The sequence below is a fragment of the Pelobates fuscus genome, chromosome 2 (genome assembly GCF_036172605.1).
Source record: "Pelobates fuscus isolate aPelFus1 chromosome 2, aPelFus1.pri, whole genome shotgun sequence".
NCBI classification, from domain to species: domain Eukaryota; kingdom Metazoa; phylum Chordata; class Amphibia; order Anura; family Pelobatidae; genus Pelobates; species Pelobates fuscus.
Genome location: NC_086318.1, coordinates 48,773,158 through 48,793,886, shown reverse-complemented (window position 1 = coordinate 48,793,886; position 20,729 = coordinate 48,773,158). Strand labels below are relative to the sequence as shown.

At 42.1% G+C, this 20,729-nt stretch overlaps 1 protein-coding gene across 1 annotated transcript in view; it reads left to right on the top strand.

Annotated features, from left to right (window-relative positions):
• VSNL1 (visinin like 1) overlaps window positions 1-18,674 on the top strand; it is a 159,616-nt gene extending 140,942 nt beyond the window's left edge. The window contains exon 4 of the mRNA XM_063442138.1: window positions 18,358-18,674. Within this exon, the coding sequence (XP_063298208.1) occupies window positions 18,358-18,555 (198 nt within the window). The 3' untranslated portion in view covers window positions 18,556-18,674. The remainder of the gene's footprint in view (window positions 1-18,357) is intronic.
• The last annotated feature ends 2,055 nt before the right edge of the window (window positions 18,675-20,729 follow it).

Genomic DNA, 20,729 nt, shown 5'->3' with positions numbered 1-20,729 from the left:
TTGATGGCGGTAAACTCTCTAGGTCTCAGAAACCCATAAAAAGCCACGTAAATAGCTGTTTTGATGACTAGAGTTGTGTTGAAGGAGAAGGGTTTTAGATCTAGTAATTGTGATAATGTCTTAAGGATATGAAAATCTATAGGAAGCCTCTGTGCTGTATGCGGGGGTTCGGATCTTTGTATACCCCTAAGGATGTTCTTGATTTGGTATGATGACATGAAACTTGAGTTGTTGGGTTGTAAGGTCAGCATGTGATGTTGGATGCCTGTAAGATATAGTTTGATTGTGTTGTAAGAAAGTTTGAGTTTGATGTGGCAAAAAGAGGCAAAACCTAAAAAAGATGTCATGATGAATGGTTGTAATATGTTGTGTTCCAAAAGGAATCTTTTGAATAAACTGAAAGCTCTGTTGTAGGTTTTCCTGGTATTTGTAGATAGAGCTAGTTGGGACAAAGTTCTGCAATGTTGCATGATAACGTCTAGTCCATTGTTAGCTGATGGAACAGTGGAGTGGCCGTGGCTGTGAGCGCGGCTGATGGGAGAAGTTGATGAAAGGCCTGGAATTTAAAACGAGACAAATTATCAGCTGCCTCGTTACAAATACCTGGAATATGAACACAATGCAAGAAAAAATTATGACATGCTGCCAACCAAGTGAGTTTCCTCAAAAATCTCATGATAGTAAGGGAGTTGGAGCGACCTTTGTTGATAATGGAACAGGTTGCTTGGTTGTCTGAGTAACACCTGACTGATGAACCTGTCCATAGATGTCCCCATGCCACGGCAGCCGCCACGATGGGATATATCTCAAAAAGAGCTGAGGTAGAGAAAAAACACTCCAGGTCCTGCACCTCTGAAGGCCAGCTACCCCAAAGCCATTCGTTCCCAAAAATCGCTGCAAAACCTGTGGTAGATGCCGCGTCTGTCCAAACAGTAGGAGAAGTGTCAGACAATTGAGGGAGGAACATGCTTTTTCCGTTCCAGGAGTTTAAAAAGTTTCTCCACGGGGGGCGGAGCCTGGCAGCGAAACGGGCCGGTCGCCATTGCCGCGAGCTCCGACAACCACGGGCTCAATCCGACGGTTATCGGATAAAAGCAACACCATCCACCGGCGCAAATAACACCATCTCACGGAGGGGGACCCCCGGAACCGACCGATGCCATTCCGGTACACCCCGAAGCAGGCAAAGGCCAAAACTAGAACCCGGGCCTACCTTCCATCAGCCCACCACGGCCTGGATTATTTGTTTGACGGGGACTTCCTGGACGACGCGTGGGACACGTCCCAGCACAACTCCGACCACGGAACCTTCGGAATGGGGCGCAGATCGCAGAAACCCCAACCAGGTACAGCACAGCCTGATATCAGCACACTGCTACTAAAACAAACACCCGCCAAAATGGCGGCCGTACAAGGCCAAATTCCCCCTCCAGAGCCTCAATCAGTGGAACATAGCCCTCAAGGGGTTAAACAGTCAAACCTCATACCCCAGCAGGTTACCACTGAACTTGCCACTAAACAAGACCTACAGCACATGCAAAACATGCTGCAAGAAATACAAAGCCTACTGGCTGCAGATCTGCCCACCCTCAAAACCAGCATGCAACAAATCACTGACAAAGTATTACAAACAGAGGGAGAAGTAAAAGGGATCCAAAAAGAACTCACCTCGCTGCAGGAATCCCTTTCCCAAGTGCAACATACTCAAAGAAACTTGGAGGTACAGATGGCAGCCCAAGAAGACAAACTCAGAAGCAACAACATCAAAATACGTGGTATCCCTGCATCAGTCTCCAGGGAAGATCTACCTCACTATGTGCGACGTCTCATGCAGTCCATACTTCCCCCCGGGGTGGCAAGGAAACTCACCTTTGCCGGAATATACCGACTACCCACTCCAACACGGGCATCCACACTCCTCGCTGGAGACGTAATACTCCGCTGCGCCCTTCCCCAAGACAGGGGACACATAATGTCGGCACTCAAGGGCAAGACGCCACTCGACTTTGAAGAGTCCCAATTGACTTTTTACCAGGACCTAACTAGAGCCACTCTCCAATGGAGAAAAACCCTCAACGACTACACCAGCCAGCTACGCTCAGTGGACATACCATACCGGTGGGGAAACCCACGCCACCTCCTGGTTACACACCAAGGACACACGTACAAAATCACTTCAGGGACTGAAGCTGCCTCGCTACTATCAAAACTGGGTATACCAACCAAGACCACCCAGATCGCTTCTCCCGCTTGGGACCCAGAGACGATCGAACCATTCGTCCCGAGGACACAGAGAATGGACACCCAGGCCACTTGATAGGATGGGGGGGAGAAGTCTCCTACCCCAACCTGCACACAGGCTAAAAATTGTAATTTGCCGTTTACCTATGGTTTTTCTCCTTTTTCCTCTACTACTTTTTACCTTCTAATGTTAACGTTTTGTTGATTTCTCCACGACTTGAGTACCGCGACCCTAGTGACGACCTAAGAGCATGCCAGGGATGGCGCCGGCACGCTAGTGCACCAGGAGAATGTGTGCTGCACCAGGGCACACACTTTCCCCCCCGACAGCCCCTAGGTTAGGGCTACTACACCTCAAGAGTAGTTTAAACAGACCAAACAGTAACCTCTAGACAAACTACTCCCAAGACGACCCGACCGTCACCACAGACCACTCACCAGAACCACAGATCCATTCAGGGGACATTCCCTCCATATAAAACCTCGACTCCAAGCCTAACGCTGACTTGGTACAAACCACCCAATATGGAGCACCCCTTCTCTTCTAATCTAGGCCCTAGGAATGGACGCCCACAAACCAAATAGTACACCACACCTAGTATTATACCAACCCACTTCCTAGGTCTTACGACGTTTCCTAAAATATAAAAATTGTGCTAAATTACAACATATGCGCTGTAACTCTGAAACTGATATATACATGTTGATGTCCACTATTGCATGTGGTTACTTTACCCTATGTTAAACAGCACGCAAAAATAAAGAATTAAAAAAAAAAAAAATAAATAAAGTTTCTCCACATGAGAAGGTCTGCCGTGGCTTGGGTATCTAGGGTTAATCTGTGTGCATCATGTAGAAACCGTGGGAACATGCTGAGGAGACGTGATATAAAAGCACGGCCTTGAGGTATAATACGCATGGCAAAATTGAGTGACCCCAGTAAAGATTGTAATTCTTTGCGGTTGCAAGTGCGTAGTTGTATATAGAGGTTGATGTTTGTCAGGATGTTTTCTACCTTGGTGCGTGTAGGGCTAGCTTGCATGTTGGCTGAGTCTAGCATGATGCCCAGGAAAGTGATGATGGTATCTGGGCCTTCGGTCTTGGTAGGGGAGACTGGGACCCCCAACTGGTTGAATAGGCTGACAGTTTCTTTGAGGCTACTGGGAGGGGAAGAATTCTCCTCGACCATTAGGAAATCGTCCAGATAATGTATGACTGTAGGGCATCTGGATATATTGAGTAGTAACCAGCATAGGATTTCGGCAAATGTGTCAAATATGGCTGGACTACTTTTAGAACCAAAAGTTAGTCGTGAGAAAAAGTAGTAGTTCCCTTCCCACTTGATGCCATGTAGGTGCCACAGTGTGGGGTGGATTGGTAGTAGTTTGAATGCATTTGTTATGTCGGTCTTACTGAGCCATGCACCGACTCCTGCCTGTAAGATAGCCGTAATGGCGTGGTCTATAGTGGAATATTGCAGGGAGAATTCCTCCGATGGTATTAGGGAGTTGAGGCTAGGAGTGGTAGAGGTGTGTGGTGCCGACAAATCGATAATAAGTCTCTGCTTGTTGGAAGATTTTCCTGTGACAACCCCGATAGGGTTTGTCCTCCATGTAGTGAAAGGAGGGGATTGAAAAGGTCCCAATAAAAAACCTTCTGACACTTCTTTAGCTATGAGTGTGTCAACAGCTGTAGGGTTGTGTTGGGCGGATTGTAGATTTGGACATTCCAGGATTCCTGAAGGCATATGTATGATACCTGTGTGGAATCCTTCTGATAGACCAGAGATTATGAAATCTACTAAATGTGTAGATGGATGCTGTGACAGAAATGTCGCAAGTAGAGATATGTTGATAGACGTTAGGTACTGTTTGGGATACATTTTATTGGGACACATGATTTTTGCATGTGCCCTGAAACATTTTGAGCATATATGCAATAAACGACAACCGCTGTAATTACATGTACCAACATTAAAGTTATTACATATCTGGGATTTGCCCAGAAACTTGATAGGTCTACCCAGTTTGTCTTTAGCTATTTTCTCCGTAGGACCAGCGGAGCTAGGTCCTTGCACGTGGGTATGCTCGTTAGCAGTGGTGGGACAAAAATTTGCCGAATGAGACATGGAGGAGCAGTATGCACAAGCCGGCGTCCTTAGCCCTGCAAAGTGTCTGCAGAAAATCACTGTGTCTATCTTACTCCAGTTGGACCTTGTCCCGTACTGTGAGAAGGCGCCTGACACTTTTGCAGAAAAAGATCTATGGTAATCGTAGAATGCCGATCCACCATATTTATTGCCCAGGTCCACCAGCTTGTGCATATACATGTCAAATTCCTCACGCCTGTGTGGGTAAACGGCACATATGACATCCCGGTAGATGCCAAAAGCCAACACAAATTCCGGGATGGTGAGTTTCCTGTTTAGGCGTGCATCCCTGGACTTGACCACCACAGAAATATCCTCATACGCATAAGTTTTATGCTCCACCACATCCTGGGAGGCAATTAGTAGTGCAGCTAAGTTGACATCTTTACCTTCCAGGATGTCTTTCTTAAGGTGCTCAGGTATCATATGGGCAGGGTTAACCTCCTGCTCGTCAGAGGTGGTGGCTGGAGAAACTAGTGGCAACTCGACCAGTGGCGGAGGGGTCACAGTGGCTGACCCAGCCAAGGTAAGGGCTGTGGTGACCGATTCCAGTTTCTCCAGCCTGGAGTTTACCTTGCCCATGGATGACATGAGGGATGTAAGCATGCCATGTATATCTGTCGGGTTAGACTGGCTAGTCCCTTCCCCTGCATCAGAGTTATCAGTTGAGGTGTGCAACAGTTTGTATAGTTCCGCTTTCCTGGCAGTAGCGGGGAAAGGAATGTGTCGCCTCCTGAGTTCGCTAGTTATGCGAGGGATTGTCCAGGACCTGAATGATGCAGGACTAGCCATGTCTTCTTCCGGTGGTGGGGAGTTTGGTCTAGCCAGAGTGCTCGGGGTGGAGAAATCCTCTACCCCTTCTTGAGACATACTAGATGAGAAAATATACCGTTAGTGTTGAAACCCAGGGGATGTACTGGCGGGCTAATTATGCCGTGTGAGGCGAAAAAATTAATCTTGTCCTTTGGTGACAGGTGAGGCCCTGCTATTTGCCAAGTGGCTATGAGAGGCTCTATCTATGCGTTGGCGCGAGGGAATATTGAGGCCACCCATGTAGTGGCAGGAATTCATAGGCCTCTCGGTGACAATAAAAAAAAAAACAGGGGAAGGGAGTGACAGGTGACGCCCTCTCTAAACTTTGCGAGGCGGCTAACTAACGTGTGGCTCGAGGGGTGTTTGCCTCCGAAACGTTTGAGGCGGGGTGTTGGCCTCGCGGACCTCTAAACTATAGGCGGTATGCCAAGAGGGGAGATACCTATTTGGGCCTATACCCCTAACTTGCCAGTACTCTATGTCCTATTTAGGGAGAACGTATGTGACACGTGAGCAGGCTTACGTACCTGATAGTATGTATACGTATATGGTGCGTAAGGTATAGAAAACCTGGATAAACCTAAAAGGGTAGAAATAGATATGATAGTATGAGAAATGGATCCTGTGATACTAACGTAAACTAGATATGCTGTGGTTGATTTTATTAACCGTATGTGTTGAAGGGGAACAATTAGAGTAAGGAAGTACCCCGCCTGATTTGTTATGGAGAAAAACCGTAACGCAGGATTAGCTTGTAGTGGCTACGTATAATGTGTATATATGGTGACCAAATTTAAAATATATATATGGCCGTGCTACTGTAGTAATCATAGTGCAGGGAGTATGAGTTAAAAAATGAAAATTGACCATATGCAGAAAAAGTTGACGTATGAGAGGTTAAACCAAAAGTGTGATTCAATCCTGAAAGTGTGAGATGTTGGGACCGTGTTCTGTATACACGATATATCGTTTGAGTATATGCAGAAAGGTCAGGAAATGTACGTGCCATGTAATCGGGTGTACATGGTAGTGACAACGTAATATACACAAATAAATTAGAGAAAACCTTATCACATATAAATACATTATACCTATTCCTGATTAATTATCTGAGTTCTTGTGTATGTAATTTGAGTACATAAAGAAAAGTCAGCATATGACATGTGCCATGTAATGAAAAGTGTACATGGTGTGTTTAAACAGGGAGGAAAAAAAAAAAACTTTGTTTAAAACAAATTTCCTAAGTGTAAATGGAAGGTACACAAAAAGTAAAGTTGTTCAAGCAAAACTATGTATATGTATACCAGGATAATATCATGAACTAATAATACATGAGCCCTAACCTAGGTATAATTAATGTGACAGCCTAAATTATGAAATACATGCTATAATCGTTATATGTATATATAACAGACTGGTATTTAATGAACTATAATCTGCATTAAAATGAATAATCCTACTATCAGGTACTAAAAACTTATCATATAGAAACAAACTGAAATAAAGGAGGGAAAAAGTAAAGCATAAGAATGCTACATACTTAGTACTTGGTTTCCGGAAACCAGAGGGTTAATTTGCCTGAGACTTTGGCCGTAAAGCGTGTGGCCGTAAAGTAAGGCTGAAAATTATTGCGACGCCGTGGGAAGTGATCCGGGCGACGGACTTACGTTTGAGAAGTCCTGAGGACTCGATCAGCGAAGAAGACCGGGTTCTTTGTGCGTGGCTGGCCGTGGAAAGACCTGTAAGGAGTTCCTGGACACAGCTGACACCGAAGAAAAACGCGGAGTTTCCGAAAGCAAGATGGCGCCGTCCGTGAACCGGAAGTGGATTCAGGATGCAACGCTGACCTCGAAGGTATGGAGCCAGGTAAGGGGTGTCCCTTAAGTAGGGAAGGGGTGTGTCATACGCCCCTCCCACAAACACAGGCCAAAAGGCCTTACTACATATAAAGAGAGAGAGAGAGAGAGAGAGAAGAGGAAAAATTCTTGCACTCACGCTATTATCCACCTTATGTGCCGGGTGCTAAGACAGGGCTTGGTTATCCAAAATATCCAACGAGGTAGCAGCACTCACGGAATATAAAAACTCTAATCTTTATTATTTCATGTTAAAAAATGAGATCAATGTTTCAGTCCAACAAACTGGACTTTTTTAGGATCAATACCTGAAGAAAGTCCAGTTTGTTGGACTGAAACGTTGATCTCATTTTTTAACATGAAATAATAAAGATTAGAGTTTTTATATTCCGTGAGTGCTGCTACCTCGTTGGATATTATATATATATATATATTTCTCTTTCCCCTCGGTATTGTCTTTAAATATGCAGCTAATTACAAATTCCCCTCTCCTCCTTTTATTTTTCTTCTCTCCTCCTCTTTTCCTCCCCTCCTTCTTTCTCTCCTCTTTTATCGCTTATCGTGGCACACATGGTTCTTATACCTGTTCAGGACAGAAGATTAATGACAACTACAAATTGTACACTCCCATTCTGTAAGATATGTATCTCTTTTCTGCTTGGACCTGCATGTCCTTTTTCTTGTATTGTACCATTGATGAGACCTGCGCATCTCCCATTTACGATTGAGCATGATACCTTACGAGACCTGCGTGTCCCCGGTGTTTACATATGGAATCTCATATATCTCAGCCTTAACAGTCACACCTGTGCGTCCCATCATTTCACACAGTGCTCTGCTTCTCCTTAAAAAAACATTAAACATTATATTTACAAAATATATATATATACATATACACAGCTAATCATAACAGACTTTGTAATAGAAGCCATATCACCAGTTCTGCGTGACCCTGCTCAAAATTCATTCCTACCTTCTCCTATTTATCCCTCCATTGCCAACTTTTATCTTTCCCATCCTTCTTTTCCTTCCCTCACTCTATAGTATATTTTAGAAAAAAGAAAATTCTTGTGCCACACTAGCCTCCACAAATGGAAACACTCATGCCTGCTGAGTTGTACTAAAATAAGTGCCTACTGACTGTAACAGGAGACTGAATTTAAGTTGACAAACACAGCAAACGTGGCAGCTTCTGGTTCCTACTGAGTTCTCTAGAACCCTGACTAAGCACAGTTTCAGCAGGATCCTCATCAACCTATTGTTCTGTAACATTTTGTAATTTTCTCATTTATTGTAAAATTTCCCCCTTTTTATAATATTGTAAAGCGCTCTGGAATAAGTTGGCGCGATATAAACACCAATAATAATACTATCCATTATTCCACATTATCTCAGATCATTCCATGTTTAGAGGTTTGTTGTTGAGTTTATTTCAGCTTCATCTGGCAATTATCAACAAGAACTCTGGCGTTACTCAAAAGGTTTTCCAGCAGAATAATTACATAGTGAGGGTCACATAGTGAGCAACACCACTGACAGCTGCTGTTTCACCTTTTGAAGCATTTGGATCAGAGGATATCTAACTGGTCTATCACACTATTTCACCACACTAAGGGCTATCTCATGGAAAAGAGCATATAGGCTCATTTGGACCATGGGTTGCACATGCTGAGGATTTGATATGCTCCTTTTTACCAGGAAAAGTGGGCTGCAGTAAGTGAGAAGTATCCTGGTCCAATAGGACTTAGAACATAATGCTTCTTCTGTGAAAAAGTGGTAACATAAGAAATAAATTGAAGGAGGCACAACTGCCTTACACTTAGACACTTTGTTACAGCCTTTAGGAAAAGAATGGACATTTTTGCTACTTCCTTAATTATGTATGTCAGTAAAGCCCCTTTACCGGGGTTAAGGAGTCATTACACATATGGCAGGAAGAGTAATATTTACTATAAATATAATGATAAGAAAATTGTTTTAAACTGATCTGTCATGGGTTTTATCATAATAATCAAAACATAGCTACATTTTTATTTTTTTATTTTAAATCGTATTTTGAAGCTAATGTTGTATAAACACAGGACTTTAGGCTATGGACTCCCCCTGCTGGATACTTTATGAATATTTTGGGTCACTCGATAGTCCATATGTACACATACTGAGTTATCATAAAAAGGGCATAAACACAAGAAATTAAATAACGTTCTGACTGGGCTTTATGGACCGTCACAATGAAGAACCTTAATGGTAAATTGTCGTCTCAATTAAACAACTATAACCCTTATCAGGACACTTTGAAAAGAAAGAAAAATATATATATATACACAACACAGACTCCAAATTTGATAATGAATTGTATCATGTATAAAACAAAAAGCATGACAGATCCCCTCTAAGTCTCTTGTCCTTTAGCCCTCAAGGTACATTAAATATAGCTGAGTCTGAAATAGAAAATTTAGAAATGCAGATTTTTATAGACTAACGAAATCATGAATAAAGGATTTTCGCATGACCCAATTTAATGTTCTCCAAACTTCCCCACTCGGAGCAGTCAGATTTCTATATGAACAGTCTCACAATTTCCATAAACATTCTTACATTAGGATGTTCTTAACATAATTCTCTCACGGCAACTGTTATGTTAGTGCCCTTGAAACTACCCTTAAGTAATTTTTTGCAGACACACGACCTATAGGTGTAAACAAATACTTTTTAATGGGGACTTCTTGATCTCTCTTTATAATAACATTAATGTTATCTTTGAACAAATGTTTCTTTAATGTTCTGCCTGGTTCAGTGAACCAGAAATTGTTCTGTGTTTCACTGAACCAAAGTGACTGGACTGTAATTATTAAAGATTTCAGGGTCACGGCAACAAATCAGACGCCTTGTAAAGTCATTACACAACAAACTCTTGTGGAAACAGCAGCAACTACTGCCCTATATTTTAATGCAGTTATTGTTCCCTCTGTATATCGCAATTGTTCCATGTTCCCCCCGACCACTAAAGATGTTCCAGAACTGAAATAATTAACTCTTTGCTACCGGGGACTTTTGTTTTTTTAGGTTAGCATGGCATTTATTAGAAATACAGAATGTACAGATGGCATGTAAATGTAGTCCAAAAGACTGATTCTGTATATAAAAATCAGAGATAAATACAAAATACATTTACATCATCTTCATTTTGTTTCTAATTTACATAAATATTGCACGGATATATTTGTTTATTTTATTTTTTACAAATTTTATGGTATTTTTTTTCCGTGCAATATTTCAAACATGGTCTGACATATCTGCATACAAACAATAACAATGATAAGGAAGCTGATGGTATTTGAAGAAATGTATCTTTATGAACAATGTAACAATAATGCCTGTCCGTGGATTAAATTTAAAAAAAAAAATCACTATGGAAGGTCTCTTTAAGCTAGAATGCCAAACACCATCATAGGCGTGCGCAGCCCATTACATTAGGGTGTGCACCCTAAAGCAAAAACACACACGCAGCGTGTATATGTATGTGTGTGTGTGTATATACACATATACACACACATATACATACACACATGCACTGCTGTGTGTGTAAGGGTGCTGGGTGTGAGGGTGCTGTGTGTGTGAGGGTGCTGTTAGTGTGCTGTGTGTGGGTGCTATTAGTGTGCTGTGTCTGTGTGTGTGTTTGTTTGTGTGAGAGTGCTGTTAGTGTGCTGTGTGTGGGAGGGTGCTGTGTGTGTGAGGGTGCTGTTAGTGTGCTGTGTGTGAGGATGCTGTTAGTGTGGTGTGTGTGTGTGTGTGTGTGTGTGTGTGTGTGTGTGTGTGTGTGTGTGTGTGTGAGAGAGAGTGCTGTTAGTGTGTTGTGTGAGAGTGCTGTTAGTGTGCTGTGTGTGAGGGTGATGTTAGTGTGCTGTGTGTGTGTGTGTGTGTGTGTGTGGGTGCTGTTAGTGTGCTGTATGTATGAGAGAGTGCTGTTAGTGTTATGGGTGTGAGGGTGCTGTTAGTGTGCTGTGTATGTGTGTGCACGCAAGGGTGCTGTTAGTGTTCTGTGTGTGTGAGGGTGCTGTTAGTGTGTTTTGTGTGTGTGAGAGAGTGCTATTAGTGTGCTGGGTGTGAGGTTGCTGTTAGTGTGCTGTGTGTGTGCGAGAGGGTGCTGTTAGTCTGCTGTGTGTGTGTGTGAGGGTGCTGTTAGTGTGCTGTGTGTGTGAGGGCGCTGTGTGTGTGAATTTGTTTGGAGTGATTGTGTGTGGGGGTGGGGACAGATTAGGAAATACCCCCCCTCCCTTCTTACCTTTTTCCTGGGAGGGAGGATCCTTGCTGCCATCCCTGGTGGTCCTAGTGGTGAGTGAATTCTAGCCTGCAGGGCTAGAGTTCACTCTCGCGAGATCTGAGCATTGCCACTGCAACGCTCTGACCTAACGAGAGGAATCTAGCGGAGCTGCTGGCTAGAGCTCCCCGGGTCCTCTCCTGCCTCCCTCCCTGCGGGCCGGTGAGGGAGATCTTTGATTTCCCCACCGGCTCATGGAGGCCCACAGCAGGGCCGGCACTCCTGTGATCTCCCCTGCCGGCCTCGAACCATGCGCGGGCCGCAGGGATTAGGATGTGCCCAGGCACGCCTGACACACCCCGTGCGCACACCTATGATCACCATCAGTCAGTTTGTGGAAATGGAATCATTAATTTTTATAAACCTTGGGGAATAACTAAAATCGAACCTATATATTTGTCACAAGTGTCACAGTCTATCAGTTCAGTATGAAACTATGGGTCTTCTAAAAGCCAGAAGAGAGATACCTGCCCAAGTGTATAGTGCCAAGTGTGACGTTTAGTGGAGGAGTAATAATGGACTGCGATTATTTATATTTTTCAGACTAGGTTCCGAAAAATAAATATCCTAATGCTGTAGAAAAAAATAACATTCTAAAAGGTTCTATGAGTCCAACTTTGTGGTCATGATGTTAGGATGGCCAATTGCTTTTTTAACATGACAGTGCTTCTGGACACATGTGAGGCCCTTATGGAGATAGATTCCAAGATCAGTGTAAAACAGATAGCCAACAATACATTGCCGTTATGGCTGGCAAAACATATGATGAACTACTGTTTGGTCAATCATGGCGTGGAAAAATATTGATGGCCTCCTTGGAGCTCTGATGTTAAATTCAACCTTTGCAATGTGTTGGAACACAGAATACACACCAGGTCAGAGTGCCCAAGGTTATCAGCCTCACCAAAGCTTGGTGCAGCAATTCTCCAACATCCAAATGAGGAAAAAGGAAACCAACTCCATATTATTGTGCATAATTTGGGAGTGAGAAGTTGGACTTATGTACTTACTTATGACTGTATGTAAGGGCTGGACAAATTTGCATTGAATCGAGGAGACAGCTAAAAAAGTTAGGAGCGAGGCTCTTTTTTCTTTTTAAACTATCAAAGCTTTATCTTCATTGACAAAAATACAATTCTTCAAGGGACTATACAGCCACCGGAACAACTACAGCTTAAAGGGATACTATAAGCGCCCAGACCACTTAAGATAATTGAAGTGGTATGGGTGCAATGTTCCTTTTGCCGTTAGTTACACTGCAGCTCTAAGTCTGCCTCCAGTGGCTGTGTCCCAGATAGCCACTGGAGGCGCGTCCTGCATCCAAACAGACCTTCGGTCCGGTAACTGACACTTGACGTCCTCACACTCTGCATGAGGACATCCAGCGTCAGATTTTTCCCCATAGGAAAGCATTGGCTCAATGCTTTGCTATTGGGAGAGGTCTAATGCGCGTGCGGGAGGGGGGGCAGAACCACAGCCGCTGGGATAAGGTGAGTAAATAACGCGTTTTAAACCCTTTATTTAACTGGGTGGGGGATTCAGAGGGCGCTATAGTGCCAGGAACACAGCTGTACATTCCTGGCAATATAGTATCCCTTCAATCCGGTGTCTATAACCTGTCCCTGAAGGCATTTCAATGTAAACATTGATTAAAAAATACACTGCCTGTAGAGTTACATCAGTTTCTAACGTATCATAGTGTATTCATTCCTGCTAATACTTCATGTAGCACATTTACCATGTTTAAAATATCAAGCAGAATCAGAAAATATTTTATCAAATATAAATTGGTAGGAACATGTCTCTGTGCCTCTATTATTCTATTATATCTAGATGTTTAATGTAACGTGTAACAATGAGTTTGAATGCCAGCATAACAAAGAAACAAATTATTTTCTTCCAAATCATGTAAAAACAGTACAAGACTAACCTTGATAGTGAGTGTCAGAAGACACGTCTCGAACGCCCGCTAGATTAAGTGAGTTATCTTTCTTCTGACATACATTACACAGGCAGTTCACGCCTTCCTGGCAGAGAGCCCAGCAGTCTATTGCAGAATGTTCAATAATTCGCTTGAAATCTATGTGGCAGACGTGAGCGGTTTTCTTCGGTGTCGTTTTAGCTGTGTTTTTCCCTTGAAATATTTGAAAAGACAGATTTTGTATGCTTTCACTATCATTTGTTCTTTTTTTGCGAAATATTTTATATATTTGTCTCTCTCTACCTATTCAAAGATGGATAGACAGACAGACAGACATACAAGATGTCAGGCAGACAGACCGTCCAAGGGTCTCAATAAACACCAATAAAATGCCATATCCCTTTAAAATCATCACCCCAAATGATCTTAAAATGTATGTAAAACATGCACCCAGGTAGGATCAACCTTGAGGTCTCTTCCCTGCAAACACTGTATTCTCAAGTGCTCATCATTCAATTCACAGGAATACAATCAAACTCTTAACACACTGTCACACTCTCTCTCTGTCACAATCCCCTGCAGCTACATGCCATCCTCTCCCCCTCCACTAGGTGTCCTCCTGCTAAGTTAAAAATTGTTTATCTTCTTCCAACATCTTCCCATAGCATGGTGACCAGTCCTAACTTGCAAAACTGCAGTGCTTTATGCAAACTTTGTGGGTCGTTAGTCTGCTCACCAGAAAAATGGCTATGTTTGGGAGGTGTTCCATTTACCAGCTAAAATTCCCTGTTTTTTGCCTCTATCGTTCTTGGACTACAGAGCTGTAAATCACAGGGCGTTGTAAAGTGTGAGTGGGTATAGCTAAGGACCTTCTCAACAACACAAAGATGTATCCAGTGCCCAGAGTTCTTCTGACGACTTGTTAAACCAGAGCTGGGCAAATTCAGAATAGTCCCAGGAATAAGAACAAGCATTTGTCAGAGATCCTCACGGTTTTTACTTTGGGAGCCACAGCAGCAATAGACAGCCAAGAGGAGAGCCACACCGCAAATCCCGACGGCCTATCGGTTTAGCTAATTTTATCGGACAGAAAAACATACAATTTAAACATATAATGCAGGCAACTGTAATACCCATTAAACAACTTTCCTTTTTAAATGCAATACAGAATAGAAACCTGGATTTAATTACCTTTCATACTGAGATGAGCGGAAAAAGGCATCTCACCCTCACCCCTTTAAGCAGGTCTTGTTTTCAATATTCTCATCCCATTTATGTCTCTTCCCCATCCTTAAACCATCTCTATTAACATACTGTAATCCTTCCTATCTGCAATATAGGACCACTGTAGGCACCCAGACCACTTCAGCTTAATTAAGTGGTCTGGGTGCCAGGTCCAGCTAGCTTTAACCCTTTTTTTGTAAACAAGGGTTAATCCAGCCTCTAGTGGCTCTCTCACTGACAGCCGCTAGAGGCGCTTCTGCGCTTCTCACTGTGATTTTCACAGTGAGAAGACGCCAGCGTCCATATGAAAGCATTGAGAATGCGTTCCTATGGACTGGCTGAATGCGCGCGCGGCTCTTGACGCTGATGGAAGAAGAGGGAGGAGAGTCTCCAGCGCTGGAAAAGAGGTAAGCGATTAACCCCTTCCTCCCCCCCCCCTTCCTCCCCCAGCGCCACGGGAGTGGGACCCTGAGGGTGGGGGCACCCTCAGGGCACTATAGTGCCAGGAAAATTAGTATGTTTTCCTGGCACTATAGTGGTCCTTTAACATACTGTAATCCTACCTACCTGCAATATTAACATTCTGTAATCCTTCCTACCTGCAGATTCACTGCTTCTCTCACCTTCTCTCTGCACCTGTGTCTCTTAGATTCTCTCGCTATACACGTCTCAGCATCTGCCCAGATAAGGGCTAAGCAGCTCCCTAATTTGCTTTCCTTAAATACAGCAATCCCATATAAGCGTACTGATTTAGGGAGTCATCTACTAAACAACTGAAAGATCAAAATTAAGATATGCCCCTTGTATAATAGATAACTACCTACTTTGCTATCCCTATGTGGGAATTCCATATATAAGGATGCCAAATTAGGGAGCTATCTACTAAACACATACACATTCTCATGCACACACAATTACAGACAGACACACACACACACAATTATAATCACGCACAGGTAATCACAGATATACACATAATTTGTATTTATCTTTAGAGGTTCACCCAGCCTCCCTTTCTGTGCCTGGAATTGGTGGAGTGGATCCTTTTAACTTGCGGGCAGTGGATCTTTCCAGGGATCTCTGTGCTCTTCCTGTGCAGCTGCCATGTGCGCGTTGTAGTGATGCCGGAGCCGGGTGATGTCATATCCTGGCTGCCGGCAACCACTACAGGCCACGTGAGGGAGCTACTTGCCCCCCCCCTTCCCCCTCCAGTATATTTGGGCAATGAAGGCAACTGCCAAGTTGTAGTGTGACTATGAGGTACCTCATATCCGCTTATCTTCCAGTGCCTGCTGGCGGCCTGCTTAACACTACGCTGCTGCGGGTGACAGCTGCTGCGGGCACCCCCTGTTAAAGAGCTACAAGGCATCTGATGGTGCCGCAAGTTGCCCAAAGAGGAACATTGATTTATATGATATGATGAGATGTATACAAAAGCACACATGTACAAACAATGTATACTTGGGAAAACCTTTAAAACCTTTAAAAAAAACTAGACCCCTTATAAAACATATTGAATGAACATTTGGTTTCTTTCTTTATTGTTCTACTTTGGACATTGGCCCCATTTTAATGTTTTTGGCTTAGCTTTGTAAATTATTTAATATTTGTGGATAAACTTTTTAAATATTTTTTTCAGAATATTAAAATATGAAAAAATATATCATATAAAAATAAATATATCACTAAATAATGAAAATAAATAAAAGATTCAAGTAATTTAAAAGTTTATCCAGAAATACTAAATCATTTAAAAAGCTTTCCAAAAATATTATCAGAGCCAATATCAGGGTTATTTACTAAAGTGAGAAGTGTTGGGAATTCAAATTTAGGGCCAAAATAACTCAATTTGGATAATGGAAATAGAAGTTGATCTTTTTGTGTCCACATGACAATGTGGTTTATTCTTTATTCCAAACATTTTAAACATCCAACCCTCGAGGAAGTGTCGGGTTCATCACTAGTAAACCTTGCCATAGATCAGGTAGAAGTCATTGGCAAATTGTCACTGGTCAATACTTGACTTTACAGTGCAGCATAAAGGAAGTTAGCCATATGCAGATTGGCTGTAAGGTCCACAGGCTAGAACAATCTAGAGGAGAGGACGAGAGAAATGTACAATGTATTGGTGGTCTCCACCGAGGTATTGATGGTCTTCTATATGGTATGAAGTGTTGATGGTGTTCTCCATGGTAGGAGGTGTTGATGGTTTTCTCCATGGTATGAGGTGTTGATGATTTTCTCCATGGTATGACGGGTTGATGATGTTCTCCATGGTACGAGGTGTTGATGATTTTCTCCATGGTATGTTGTGTTGATGGTTTTATTCATGGTATGAGGTGTTGATGGCTTTCTTAATGGTATGAGTTTGTGAATGTGACGGTACCTCCGTCAATCGCAGCTTCCTAGTAATCCTTGAGTACCATAAGCACTGTACCCGACACCATAACCACCGCAAACCGCTGCAGCTTGTTGGGGTCTCACTGTCCTCCACCCATCCTGGACCCAGGACAAGTATCCAGCTTCCAGTGGGTAGACCTCTCTTAGTCCAGAGAGCATAGCAGGCTGCTCTTATGTTGTAAGCCAAGGGAGTATAGTGATTATAGCAATCGCCAGAGTAAATATAGCTCTCCAATCCCCCAAACATGAGTCTAGACTTGAAGGGTAAAACTAATCTGTTTAACCCCTTAAGGACACATGACATGTCTGACATATCATGATTCCCTTTTATTCCAGAAGTTTGGTCTTTAAGGGGTTAATGGCAGCCACAACTGGCCTTATATGCAGGTCCCCATGCAAGGGGCACCCCCCTCTGGACCGGAGAGTAGACTACAGTAAAAAACATACACACGATTACATTGGCTCTCAGGTCCAGGACACTCCCATACAAAATAGGTCAAAGCCTCCCCTGTGCCTTGGAGATAATGGAGTCAGCACTGTATTAAACTCAATTATCTCCAGGCACATAAAACATACATTTTAAAAACATCCCAAAAGTACCCCCAAAACACATGGAAACCCCACAGAAAACATTAATTTTTCCAAAAATCCCAAAATACCTTTAAACACACAAAATCCAACATATCTAAAAATCACCCAGATCGGTTCAGGGGTTCAGGAATTTCCTGGAAGTCATAATTTGACCAACTACATGCATGGTCCCATGCCCAAAACAGTTCCAGTTTTACCCTCAACACAGAGCCTCATCTCGTGCTTTTAGGGAACAGCTTTATCACTGCTTTTTAGGATAATTGCAGCTCTACTCACACTGGGGGGGGAAAGAACATCTCTGGCAGCGAAACCCTCTTCCCATCGGGGTGTCCACCACAGTGATTTTTATTTTTTTCATGGTATGAGGTCTTGATGGTTTTCTCCATGGTATGATGTGTTGATGTTTTTTTCCATGGTGTGAGGTGTTGATGACTTTCTTTATGGTATGAGGTGGTGATGTTTTTTTTCCCCCATGGTATGATGTGCTGATTGTTTTCTCCAAGGTATGAGGTGTTAACAGTTTTCTCCAGAGTTTAAGTAGTTGATGGTCTAAGGCAGGTTTGGATCTTGAATTATACAGAGGAGCTTCTTGTTAATTCCCATGGTAATTCATATTTTTAGTAAGTAGAAGCCATTTTGGACCTTAAAAGGGGGATATTGGGCTAGATAAACACTGGTCCCTCTTATGAGACTCCACAATCAAGTCCTTATTTAGATTTATTTTGGTTTATAAAATGTTGCTCAATAAGTATTTACATGGCGATGTGGATTTCTATTTAAGATGCAAAGCAAATGTTAACAGAATGGTATGATTGATCTCTCGTCTTTCTTTGTTCCCCAGGCTATTTATAAGATGGTGGGCACTGTGATAATGATGAAAATGAATGAAGATGGTCTGACGCCCGAACAGCGTGTAGACAAGATATTCAGCAAAATGGATAAGAACAAAGATGACCAGATTACGTTGGATGAATTCAAAGAGGCTGCAAAGAGCGACCCATCCATTGTATTACTCCTGCAATGTGACATTCAGAAGTGAGCGCTTCCAATGAGCGTTACGGACTGCACAGAAATGTCAATGTTCCATTCAGTTTGCAGCTATTTCCACAACTAAATCAAAAAATATTAATAATAATAATTGCTTGGACTACCTATAAATGGACTTGCTTCTTGTGTTTGAAACACTCGTGTGCATGAGAATGTCATTTGCTAAAGAATTTTAAAAGTATATAAATATATAAAACATAAAAAAAAAAAAAATGCCAAAAAAAAAAAAAAAAAAAGACTGCCACAATGTGAAGTGTGCAATGTAATTCCATAAGTCTTATTCCGGGAAGCCTGCGCATCAGTAATGTACTGCATTTTATCATGATACTATTTAATGTTCTACTGATGCTCGCTATATGTCTCCTATGCTGTTAGTGGTAGTGACACTGATCTCCATGGCAATATTACTGTTCCCGAATTGCTCGTTTCACCTGCTGTAAAATAGTTCCGGCAGGCGGGTAGCCAGTTTGCTGGCACGTAGCCTTGCTCCCACTCATGTGATTGTGATGTCAGTGAATGTAAATCCCATTCATTTGCATGCCTGTTAGGTTTGCCTTAATTCTTACCTCATTTACGCCCTGTACATGGAAAGAGCTGTGCCAGAGACATGCAGTATGAACAAATGAACACTAATTCTGCTCAGTCACTATCCCAGAATTCTCCCATAGATTAGAACGTACATAGGTCTCATTGCATATATACTATATTATTAGAGGTGATATACGTATATTTTACACAGACTAGTGTGCATGCGTTTAAAAAAACATGCGCACACACATTATATAGATATATAAATATATGCATGTGCGTATGTATATAGATATAATATATATGTCCATACACATGTGCTAGATACATGCATATTTATATATATATATATTTCTGGATGTGAAAACAGTATTTCTTTATTGGAATTGTATTGATTTTTTTTCTGCCTGATTTTCAAAAGTTTGCAATATATGTCCCCAATAAATAATTTATAACATTTGACTCTCCCTCCCAACCCCTCCTCCCCCCCCCCCTCCCCCTTATACCTACAGAATGTTCCAAAGCTGCAGGTGACTGATTTTTTTGTTTTTATTGTTTAATAGAATGGGCAATAATCTATTAATACCTAATGAGTTTTATATGTGAAATGTGGTACATTGAAATTGGTTTTAAAAAAAAAAACAGGTTACAATAGCGATGCTGTGGAGGGATGTTTTCCAGTTCAGTTCAACTATTTGGGCATTTCAGTTCAACTAAATGTTCCAATTTGTTTAGTTTTTTTAATTCACCACAATTCACAAACTAGCACTTCGGTAACACAATTGTACAGTGCTAAAGCTGTTGGAAAACATTAACCCCTTAATGACACAACTTCTGGAATAAAAGGGAATCATGACGGAATATATCCGTCGTCTGTCCTTAAGGGGTTAAGCTAAAGGTTTACTCTTCTGTTTTCTAAAGCACCAATTGGGCATTACACTTAAACCCTAAAAAAAAGTCTTGAGCTTACCAGAAATCTAGCCCCTGGCAAAGCTACCTGTGCTGATCTCCACGCCTCTGTCTGGTGTCATCCCAAGCCTGGGTTCGTACCATTTTGCCATCTCAGATCACATGAACGAGCTCTGAGCCGGCGTGGGGAGCAGGAGGTAAGGAGGGTTGGAAGAAAAAAAAACAGTCCCGGCATCAAAATTATTATATCTCAATATGTGCAGTGTTTCAAACAGTAATACTGTACATTCAGATTCGTACCGTCATGGTGGTTGGAGTAACCATTTAAGAAGTAAAACTGAAGTTCCAAAACTGTGGTTAGCTTTTAAATATTTAAATAGAAGCTGGACACTTTGTTATCCTGGGGGTCCATGGTACTGCAGCACTAACACTCTGGTGCTTATTCACTAAACACACAATTATAGTGAGTTGAAAATCAAATTGTAAAATGTAGGCAAAAATTGCTGTTTTTAAAGAATTCTAAATTCTGTCTTGTCTAAAAAACTTGCGGAAGTTCTCTTCAAATAGGTTTTTATGAAAGCTAATATGATTATACGCATGTGTGGTTAATTACTAAAGTGCAAACTTTGAGAATTTAAAATTAGGCCAAAAAAGAGAAATCTGCACACACGTAACTCAATGGGACATTTTTCTTAATTCTGCTTTATTTTGTTTATGTTGGTATACATT